The sequence below is a fragment of the Pseudorca crassidens genome, chromosome 8 (genome assembly GCF_039906515.1).
Source record: "Pseudorca crassidens isolate mPseCra1 chromosome 8, mPseCra1.hap1, whole genome shotgun sequence".
Classification (NCBI taxonomy): Eukaryota; Metazoa; Chordata; class Mammalia; order Artiodactyla; family Delphinidae; genus Pseudorca; species Pseudorca crassidens.
In genome coordinates this window covers 85,147,213-85,158,460 of record NC_090303.1, presented here as the reverse complement: position 1 = coordinate 85,158,460, position 11,248 = coordinate 85,147,213, and the positions used below count along the sequence as shown (strand labels likewise).

The window sequence follows — 11,248 nt, the reverse complement described above, 5'->3', positions numbered from 1 at the left end:
CTATGTTGTAGCTTGCTTTTTTTTAAACTGTGTGGAAATATAAATTACATGCCATAAAATTCACCCACTTTAAGGATACAATTCAGTGATTTTTAGTAAATGTACAGAGTTGAGAAAGCACCACCACAATCCTGTTTTAGAATATTTCCATCATGTGACCAGCTTCTTTTGCCCAGTATATTGTGACCATTTTTCCATATCAACACAGACTACAATGGCTTCCCGATATTCCATTGTGTAAATGGGTAATACCCATATCAATACTGGTATCTATCTAGGTTCTTTTCCTTTTAATTTAACTTTTTATTATTACAACCTTGTATATATGTTTATTTGAACTTCTCAAAATATTTTTATAAAATAAATTCCTCCAAGTGGACTTACTGGGTCAAAGTGTCAATACGCTGAAATTTTTTATTTATAGTGCCAAATTCCCCTCCAGGAAGGTCGTGTAAATTTATCCTCCCACCAGCAGTATATGGCAGGTCTCATTTCTTCATACTCTTGATAACACTGAGTTGTCAGTCTTTTTATTCTTTGTCAATCTGATGGGAGAAAAATAATATATTTTTCTTTAATGTACAAAAAATAATCACTCAGAGAATCAGTATCTTTCATTTATTGGCTTTTTGTGTTTCTTCTTTTGGGAATTGCCTATTTTTCTTTTGAAATGTTAGTCTTTTTTTTAAACCCCTTTTACTTGTAAGAGCTTTTTTCCCCTCAAGGTTATTAATACTTTTTCATATACACCACATTATTTTCTAAAATTTTTGTTTCTTTTAGCTTTATGATTTTATTTACAAAATAAAATTTTTACCCATAGATTTGTAAAAATATGTATCTGCAAACTGGAAAGTTCTTCCTGTAGTTGAAAATAGAAAAAAAAATGTTAATGACTTCCATGTCTCCATTTAACGAGCATTTATTAAGTGCCTACTCTGTGTCATGTACTTGGCCAACCAGTAGAAATTGAGTGTTGAGCAAAACAGCACAATCCCTGCCCTCATGGAATTTTCATTCTGGTGCTTTACTCCTGTCTTTTCAGCTTTCTTAAGACTCTTACTTGCTCAGAGCCTTACTTTCTAAACTACAACTCAGGGAAATTCAAAATGACTTGCAAGCCTACAAAATAAAGATTATAAAATTTATAAGTTCTCTAGTATATGTGGAGAACACTCATTCAACAAATATTTATTGGGTATCTGTATGTCAAGTACTGTTGATGGTTCTGGAGATTGAATGCCAAGTCAAGTGGTCTCTGCTATCAGGGAGTACAGTTTATTTTAAATTAAGCAATTCTACCCTTGAAGCCTAAGTAATCCAATTTCGTAAAATGATATATTGTCTTGCTAACTTAATATTTTTTCACTTATCAGTCTTTATTAAACAGTAAGATCAGTTTCGTTTTTTTTTTACTTGCCCAAACTGAGCCATTACAGTGGGTTTCAGCTTAGCTACATAAATTGAAGGGAAATGGTTCCCAAAAGATAACTTGAAGGAAGTGTCATAAAATCTTTAGATCATCCTTCTGTAAAGACTGAAACACCATTTAACCTTGCCTCATAAACTTATATATGTATAACTTTATGTGTACTATATGTATAGTCAGCCTCATTCTTTTTGTTTTTTAGAATGTTTGGTAGCAAAAAAAAATTAAAATAAAAAAATGAATGGGGTATAATTATAAAAATTTTGAATCACTATATTGTATATGTGAAACTAATATATACTGTAAATCAACTATACCTCAATTTTAGAAAATTAAAAATTATAAAAAACCTCCAAGATGAAAATTCCCCAATGGGCCTTTAAAAAAAAAGAAAAAATCGTTTGATCTTCAGGCTATTTTATGTGAAAAAGACACAGATTTTAAGTCAGTGAAGATGGATGCATTGTGATACTTCATCTGACTGATACAGGGAGAGGCTGCCATCCTTACCCCAGCCCCCCTATTTGGGAAGCTACCAAGCCACCCCCCATCCACTTCCCAGCAAGTTCAGTGGGAGGAACCCCCTGCTTGACAGTCACACCTTAAGAGATTTGGAAGAAACGGAATGTAGATTCTTGCTTTGAAAAAAAGTTGAGATATATGCTATGTGCTGTGGTGCTAGCCACTAAGTGTGATATCACAGCCACCAGAATCACCAAGCAAGGGAGGGAAGCCAAATTCTAGGAGCTGTGGAGGGTATGGGGAAGGAGAGGAGAGCCTTACGTTTGAGAAATTTTGCTAACGATAATGAGTGGTGGTGAGTGCAAGAGGAGACAATGTAGCAGGAGATGCTAGAAAGGATGGGGCAGTGAGAAGTAAACTACTTCTGTCTCTAAAGGCAAAGTCTTCCTGATACACTTCAATTAATAAAATGCCCTGGGATTGGTGTTTGTTCTTTATCTTCAGTAAATGATTCCATTTAACCCAACTGTGTCCTTCCAACTTAATTAGGAGTGGGAGGCCATACTTTGCTCTATAGAAATTTGCTTTACCTGGCTGCAACATTGATTTGGGACAACACTGGCCACTAGGATTATTCTAGTTTGTACTCAGGGTTATTGCTTTTGTAGATGAATGGATCCAACCAGCTACACTATTGTACAAGCTGAATTCCTCGCCACTGCGGGGTGCCGGGCATTTGGTTAGCAGCTGTGGCTGCTGCTTGCTCCTAAGGTATGAACAAATCACCCCACTGACGAGCTGAGCTCAGGGTGGTCTAATTAAAACAGATGCCACTTGGATACAACGTCACAGGACCTTGGAATGCAGGGGAGTTTAAGGGTCATCTAGTCCAACTACCCACATGTTTCCAGTGAGACCTGCGGGAACTAAATCACTTCTGCCACAGCTTGAAAAGGCAGACATGCCACATGCATTCCCACACATGAGCCCCATTCTGGTCCATGTACACTCAAACTTTATTTGGCTGCCTAGGTGGGGACGGAGAGGAGGAGGAAGACAGCGCTGAAGGGCCGGGTCAGTAGGGGTGATTCAGCGTGTGCTCCATGATGGTCAGAAGTGCCAGCCATGTCTCCTGGGCCGTGGGGATGATCTGGGAGGCCGGCAGCAGGAAGCCATAGCGCCCGGTGTCCCGGAGCTCGAAGGTGAAGGAGTACTTGATGCCCTGGTCGTAGGTCCAGTCAATGGTGCCTCCACTGGCTTGGTCTGGGGCAGGAGCAGACCGACAGAACAAAGGTCACTCGCTTGAAAACATTTGCATGGGCTGGGCTAATGGTCCAAAGCCCAGAGCCTCGTGCAGTGTTGACTGGAGTCAGCATCTGCTAAGTTCCTACTGTTGACCAAGCAGCCTGGCTTCCTCCCAAGAAGCTCCCCTGAAGGGTCTTAGTCCAAGAGGCCCAGAGAGGCAGACCAGCGATGGTTCTCCTCTCACTGGGTCATGCAAGGAAGTTCCCACGATTTTGAAAGCCACCTCCATCTAACAGCCACTTGGGTCAAGCCCCCACATATACCAGAGTTGCCCACTTGGGTAACCAGGACTGTCCCCCGGATGCTGGTCTGCAGGGGGAAAGTGCAAGGGTCAGAGTCAAAGCAAAAGCCCCTCGTCTGTCTTTTGCAGACAGATTTGCAGTAGGTGTCAAAGCAGCTGCAAAATCGGGCAGGGGAGAGGGAGGTGGCTGCATATCAGAATTTAACTCCACAATATTGAACAAAGCAAAAACCTTTTGACTCAGGGTTAAAACAGTTTCCAAAGAAGGCCTGGAGTCCAAAAGTAAGGCCAGCCCCAGGTAAGACTGTGACTCACTCACCCCCAGAACTGGGCACTTGGGGCAGGAAGTCTGAGGTGTGTCCCTGCGCCCTGCTTCTTCAGTACTCTCACCTCCTGTCAGCCACAAGCTTGCTGTGTCTCTTCAGGGCTCAATGGGATCTGAACACCGCAACCTCAACCCCTGCCGCCATCCCTGCCACCTGTCTCTGCTGCAGCCACTGGGTCTCTGTGCTCTTCCTGCCGTTCCCATACACGCCAGGTCAGGGCACACGGGAAGGCCTTTGTTCTAGAAGATTCCTCTGCCTGGAAGGCTCTTCCTCAAATAGCCTCTTAGCTCCATCCCTCCTTTCCTTCAATACTTGCCCAAATTTCACTCTCTCAATGAGGCCTATGCTTCAGTCCACCTGCCCTGCTTCCACCCCCAGTACTCCTGAGTCCCCTCACCCTGTCCTAGTAGTTCTTTTTCTCCCAGCACTTATCACCTAACACATGGTATCATTTCCTTATTCATGTTTATTGTCATGGCTGGCTAGAATGGAGGTTTCCTGATCTTGGCTTATTTTTATTCCCAACTGTATCCCAAGCACACAAAACAAGGCCTGGTGTATCATAGGTGTTCAATAAACATTTGTTGACTTAATTCCATGTTGATGTAGCAGTCCTCCTCTCAGGGGCAGTGCATGGATAAGTAAGCTGGGAAAAGATAGGATATATTCTCTAACTGAAGGGCATTGGAGGAAGAGTATTTTTTAAGTTGAATTTCTTAGGGATCTACAATACAAAGGCCAGCAGAACTCTCTACCCGCTCCATGCATGAAGCTGAACTTAACCCCAAGATAAGAGTTCTCAGAGGAACTGAAGGGTTTGTCTGAAGGTATCGAGGAAGGCAGAGTTCACATGAGGAAAGGGCCCCGCTGCCCACCAAGCCAGCAGTAGTCAGGCGTGGCCAGGGCTGTTCTCCTCACCCATGCTCCCAGGTTGGGGAACCCTTGGCTACCTCCTCCAGGAGGGACACTTCCTCCAGCAGGGAAAGCCAGCTGAGCTTCCTCCCAGACCACCCACAGAGACAATGCACCTACTTACAAATTGTTGTGATGATGCTGCCATACTTGAACTTGGTCCCATACAGAGAGGTCAGGGCCTCAACAGCAGACTTAGCCACCTGATCCTGGAGAAAACGCCAAGCAAGACTGCTTGTCATGGCCAGCAGTGCCAGACCCCCAGAACCACAGGGCCAGGGTACCCTGGGGGCTGGCAGGATGACCCAGGAGCACATACCCTGCAGAAGCCAGCCCCCAGCAGAGAGCATGGAACCTGTTGGGTCCTGCAGGGTCAGGCCCGGGAACTCAGCAGGATGTGACCTTGTGGGATGTCTGGCTGCTACTTCACTGCCCTTTGGTCACCCTGCAGCTCCAGGTTTAAACTTGTGGTACAAGCTCAAAGTCCACCCCTACCCCTTCCTCTGTCATGTGACAGAAGTGACTCAACCACTCTGTGCCTCAGCTTTCCAGACAGAAAGGCTAGTCTGCCCTGCTGGTCTTCTCAAGCCATCAGGGGTCCATGGGAGAAAGGGGTGCTAGGCACAGTGTAGGGCCTCGTGCCTTAAGCAGGTTTGATGGATAAACCCAGGCCCACCCAAAGCTGCCTTTGGGATGAGAGGGCAAGCAGGGATCAGCACGTACCAGCTCATCCTTGTCTGCAGGTGATTCTCTTTTGTAGCCAAAGGGATACAAGAGGAGCTGGGAGTAGCTGTGGATGGAGATGAAGGCCTTGATGTTCCCGTGTTCTTTCACAAAGTCCACGATGGACCTGACCTCCACTTCGGAATTGGCAAACTTGCCACGGTAAGTTTCCGAGCATGGGTTGCTGCTGGATCCGGCCTCTGTGGGAGGGGAGAGTTGGCATTCCTTACACCCAAGCAATGTAGCTTCCATGGCTTCTGGTCTTTGCATGAGTTGAGATGCAGGAGGGCTCACCCCCACCCCGGATAAGGAAAGGGCAGAAGCCTTTTATAAGCTGGGGGTCCTGCCTCCCTCCCCAGCCAAACTTGGACAAAGCTGATGGACATGCCCAGAGAGGTAGGAAGGGCTCCTCAAGCAACACCAGTTCCTGCAGTGAAGTGACCACAGAGGGAAGGAGCTGAAGTTACGCTAGACAACCAATAGATTGGTTTCAGACCTCAGTTCCATTGGGAAGGACTTTACAGGCAAGGGACAAGCAGATCTCAGAGGGCCACCTTCCTCACTGTGCACCTTGGAGGAGAGGCCAACATTACCCATGTGCCTCCACTGCTGGGGCAGGAGAGGGTTGGGGGATGACAGGACAAAGGACAGTAAGAAGCCATTCTGGGGTGTCCCATCCCTGCTCCCCAAACCGCACTGGGCCTTACTCCCAAAGCCAGCGTCCCAGTTCCTGTTGGGGTCCACCCCAATGCAGGTGGAGCCCGACGTCAGGGATCGAGTCTTGCGCCACATTCGATTCTGAGAAAGGAAAAGTGATCAGCCACCCAACAGAGGCCACAATCAACACAGAGCCCCAATCCGGAGCCTGGGTGTGGACACAGTATGGAATCAGAAGCCACTTTCAACTGGTTGTCAGGGAGGAAGGTCTGCAAAGGGGGCTCTTGGCTGAAGGAAAATGGAGGAGACAATGGATGGCATTTGGCCAGGGGGTTCTACTGGCAGAAAGAGGAAGGCATGTGGCAACCACCCCCCCAGCCCCTTACAAAATTGATTGGTAGCATGCTGTCCCATAGACATAAAGTAGAACCAGGGAAGAAGGTCTGGGCAGTGTGTCTCCACTGGGGAAAGTTCTGTCCCCCACAACCTGGACATTTGGCAATATCTGAAGATGTTTTTGGTTGTCTCATCTGGGGGCTTGAGTCAGTCAGGAAGCTGCTTGCGCAGGACAGCCCCCAACACATGAAGAATTATCTGCCCCAAATGTCAAGAATGCCAAGGTCAAGAACCCCTAGTCTAGGGGGACAGGTCTGTTTGTCCCTCTCTCAACTTCTGGGAGTTGAGATTAGGGGTGAGTAGCTTGTGGGGCTCAGAGGACAGAGGCCCACCCTGCTTTCCCCAAGAAGAGGAGAAGGCCTGTACCTTGCTGTGGGTGAAGGCAAAACCATCAGGGTTGGTGACGATCTCCAAGAATATGTCCATGTTGTCCAGAATGGCAGTGAAAGCTGGGTCCTGGCCATAGTCTTGTGCGATCTGGTGGAGGTTGGGGAGCAGAGGGGCAGAGCGCGCCAGGCCAGGAATCTGCCATGCTAGAGCAATGCATGCCTGCCCTCGACCTCCCTCTGTGGTCATTGCTTCTGGATGGAAGCAGGGGCCAGGGCTTCTATGGGCCTTGGATACCGATGCCCTACCAGGCGAGAGCACCCTCACCTCCGTAGGCTTACCTTCTTTGCAAACCAGACCCCACTGGCCTGGGTGACCCACTCCCGAGAATGGATGCCCGTGTCAATCCAGATGGCTGGACGGTTGTTCCCCCCAGTGCTGAACTGGATGAGAAGAGCAGGAAATAGTTCAGCTGGGGCCCTGTCTCACCTCCTTGAAGGGGAGTGCACCCCAACCCAGAGGCTGTCTGCTCTCTGGTATCTCAGGTTGAGGCTCTGTTTGTGGGACCATCACTCAGGTGGGATGTGGGAGTGGGTCTGGACCGGGATCCTGCAGAGCTTTGCCTCCTGCCCTCAGCTCAAGCTTGGCGCAAATAATGACTCAGCCAGACTTCCGGGCCCCTCCATGTTCCAATGCCCATACACAGTTCTCTGTCGGAGGTCACAAACAAAACATTTTATCTGGGCTACCAGACACTGGGATACTTTCCACAATGTGACACTTGACTGGAAACACTTGCATCACCTAAAATTGTGTGTGTACTGGTATGCACACACCTATGCTACACAGGGAGTCCATATAACAGTGTGTTCTCTGTAACCCTGGGCTCACCCATGGGTGCCTACGCACAGATGTGAGGGCCCAGTCTTGCAGATGTGCTCACGTACATCCACTGGCAGGTGCCCGTTACCTTCAGCACGTAGATGGGACGGCCTTCGTAGCTGCTGCCGATCTGGAGCTTGCTGACAAGCTGTGGGTGCTCGGCCGCCAACAAGTCCATGAAGTCATAGATCTGAGGAGGCAGAGGAGGGAAGGCTGCCTTCATGGCTTCCGGGCACCTGGATGCCTCCCTTAGCAGCTCCGTTAGCGAGCCTGCTGTGAGCCCTGAATGCGGAGGAGCCACGACCCAGAGCCTCGAGGCCACATGGTGACAGAGCAGATGTCACGCACACCCAGGCTGGCCCTGGCGTGTTCTGCCAGTCTGACGAAGAGCTTGGTGCTTGTGGAGCGGGGCCCCGGGGTCCCTCACCTCCTCCAGGGTGTGGTAGGTGGCATAGTTAAAGGTGTTAGTGCTGCGGGCCCGGCTCCGGGAGGCGAACATCTGCTCCTGCTCGTCGTCCAGCAGCGACTGCACGTCCTCTATCATGATTGTGTATCTGAGGCCACGGGCCTCCAGGAAGACTTTGACAGCCTGGATGCTGGGGAAGGGCACTCGGACGTCGATGGGGGAGCCTGGCTGGGCAGGGCCCCTCCAAAAATCCAGCTGGGGAGGACAAGAGCCACTGTCACAGCGGGCTGGGAAAGGGCCTGCCCGGGATACGGTGTCGGCACCAGAATTTCCCATATAATTGGGGATGGGGCACAGCTGTTAGGGGAAGAGGCTGCAGGGAATCCCTGGGTGCTGGACAAAGTCCAGTTTGGTCAGGGAAATGGCCCAGGAAGCAGAGTGGAGAGGCTTTGAGGCAGCAAGGGAGAGAGAAGAATTAGAAGTTGGGGCGATGTGGGGGGCTCTTTTGCTCAGATGCTCAAAGGCAGCAAGATTCTAGCACTGGGAAGTTTAAGTCACTTCCTAACAGGGATCAGTCCCATGGCTCCCTCCTGGGTGGCTGGGGAGAGAGAGCCCAGGCCCCATTTGGCCCCAGGTGGGAGGGGGTCTGAGGCGAGCCCATCTGCCCTGAGACGTACCCTGGGGCCTCAGGGCAGCTCCCACATCCTCTAACCTGTAGGTGCTCCAGGTCCTCCAGCTCCTTCACCATCTGTACCTGGGCTTCATCGGCCGCAGAGATTCGGAGCACCTGGTGCCTGGGCAGAGCGGGAGGGGAGACTGAGGGCCTGAGCAGCTCCTACTGGCTATGCGTGCTCCCCAGGTGGGAGGAGGGCGGCTGGGCCTCGGTCCTCTGGGCTGAGCAGGGGAAGCACGAGGGATCCTAGCGACGGGAGGCCTGGGCTCCTCGGAACCTTCTGGACACTGCTGCTGTCCCTATCCCAGCTTAGACTCTTTCTCTCTAAAGCTAGCTAGGCCTCCTCCTGCCTCCTCTTCTGAAGAGTCCTCCTCAGAGCTCAGATATTCTCCAGGGCTCAAGAGGCTGTCCTAAGAGACCTGACCCCTTCTCAGTCCTGGTCCCCAGTCAGCCTGCCTTCTAGGATGTGCTAGTCTGCTCCTCTCTGACCATCTTCCCATGTGTCTGTCTGTCCCTCTCCTCCAGATGCTGGCTGGGGGTTAAGTCCTCCCTATCTCCCTTCTGAGCACCCCTTCCTCTCCATGCTCCTACCCCACGAAGTCCTCTTTGCCAAGGACAGCCCCCAGCAGCACGCTCAAAATCAGCAGCCCCTGCATGCTGCAGCCAGTTGGGAAGGTCAGTTGAGGCGGAGAAGGTCCTGGGGCCTTTTAAACTCTCCCAGGACAGAGGTCTCCTGGCTGTGCCCAAGAGTTGTCCTTCCACTTGCACCTGGGCTCTATCCCACGGGGAGGGAGAGGTGGGAGTTCCAAGCTCTGACACCTACCCACTCTCCCTGATAAAGTGGCAGGGAACAGGACAGCTGGAGAGATAAGCCAGGCCTCAACCCCTGGCCATGAGGGGCCGTCCTGGGCCTGAGGGTCAGCTAGGGCTGAGGCCTCCCAGCTGGAGCCCTGATTGCCCAGAGCCCTGCAGCCCACAGACCCTATGGTCCTGTTTACTGACCCGGCAATGGAGAAGGAGCCAGGACTCTGGAGTGGCCACACCAGCTGCAGCCTCATGTGAGGTGTCCTCTTCTCCCATTTCCCGGAGCACCAGCTCTTTTGTTCCTATGAGAGAGCAGGATGGGACCTTCTGGGACCCCAGCCAGCTCCCAGATTTCCTGGCTTCTCACCACACGGGCTTTGTCCAGGGCTGCCTGACCTTTAGGGTACAACCCCGTGAAGGAAACTTCCCAGCCCCACTCTTACCAGTCTCGGTGGCCTTGTGGGAATCAGGCCACAGCACAGAAGCAGAAGTTTTCCTCCACCCCCACTGCTCTAGGGCTCTGGGATCAAGGGTTGCCCTTGATGGGAACTGTAACCAGATGTCCTCTGAGTAGAAAGTGCGGTGGTGGGAACCAGGGCCAGAACCCTGTTGGGACTGCACACTGTATAGGAGACACTGGAATTCACAACGGGGAATTTGCTCTGGCTCTGGATGCTGACCTCATTGCAGAGACATCTAACACAAATCTGCCCTAATCCACCAGGGCCCCAGTGGTTCCCCGGCAGCATCTGGGGGCCCTGCTCTGGGTCAGGGCCTCAGGCTTGGGCACTGCCAACAACGAAGGCGGCCCTTTCCAGTTTCCATCCCTTCCCTCTGCCTCCCTAGCCCACCTCCTATGGTCCAACCTTCCTATGCCAAGGCAGAGTGACCCCATTACATTTACCCACAACTCTCTCCTGAGCATAGCTCTGGGAAGATGATGAAACACTGAATCCATCCTCAACAGATATTGAGCCTCCATGAAGACTGTTCCTTTCTACTCTGGCAGCTTTTCCTGCCCTCCAGACCCCAGGCAAGGCTTACCACCTCCCTGAAGCTTCCTCTGGCTTCTTTCTCTCTCACCTACCTGCCCCTTCTCTGAATGTTCATCTCTTTGCTCATTCATCCTCTGGGTCAGGTCCTGTGCTCCACCCTGAGATGATGCCCGAAGCAGATGGGTGGGTCCCTGATCTCACAGAACTCAGTCTAATGGAGAAGACAGAAGTAACCAACTAACTTGTGTCCTCTCAGGCTTTCCAAGAAGCTGTGGGTCAATAAGACAGGATTAAGCATGCAAGAGATTCATGGGGAGACACATCCATGAAGGATAAAGGGGAGAGAGAAGAGCCTTACCTCGTTGCAGGTCTGACACCTGGGAGAGGATTGGGCAGGAGGAACTCAGGCAGCAGTGCAGTTTTGAATCTTGGAGCCAACATTGCAGTTCAGGGAGCCCTACGTCCTATAGGAATGCTGGTACTAGTGCCGCATTGTGCTCAGTCACTAGCTGGGAACAGCCCGTGGGAAATGTGGCCACATCATACCACGGTGATACTCCCCACTGACTTGTCAGGGAGCTGAGAGAGCTCACAGTCTAGCGGGAAAGACAGAAGTAACCAACCAACATGTTGGTTCTCCAACAGGTCTCCAAGAAGCTGTCACCAAGACAGGATTAAACATAAAAGACACTCACTGGGTTGCTCTCCTT

The 11,248-nt window shown here is 50.6% G+C and overlaps 1 protein-coding gene across 3 annotated transcripts; it reads right to left on the bottom strand.

The window, feature by feature from the left end:
• Positions 1-2,899: 2,899 nt before the first annotated feature.
• CPA1 (carboxypeptidase A1) lies at positions 2,900-11,029 on the bottom strand. 3 transcript variants are annotated; one of them, XM_067747007.1, is made up of 12 exons: positions 10,897-11,029; positions 10,631-10,807; positions 9,742-9,845; positions 8,779-8,860; positions 8,088-8,321; positions 7,749-7,850; positions 7,120-7,221; positions 6,818-6,928; positions 6,106-6,196; positions 5,399-5,598; positions 4,800-4,884; positions 2,900-3,154 (listed from the first exon to the last, which is right to left on the bottom strand). In XM_067747007.1, exons 2-12 carry the CDS (start codon positions 10,667-10,669, stop codon positions 2,967-2,969), a joined length of 1,338 nt encoding a protein of 445 aa, XP_067603108.1. In that variant the 5' UTR covers positions 10,670-10,807; positions 10,897-11,029; the 3' UTR covers positions 2,900-2,966. The 3 variants fall into 3 exon arrangements, with proteins under 3 accessions (XP_067603108.1, XP_067603109.1, XP_067603110.1); XM_067747008.1 differs by having other exon boundaries at positions 10,631-10,749; XM_067747009.1 differs by lacking the exons at positions 10,631-10,807; positions 10,897-11,029 and adding an exon at positions 9,987-10,248.
• Positions 11,030-11,248: the final 219 nt, after the last annotated feature.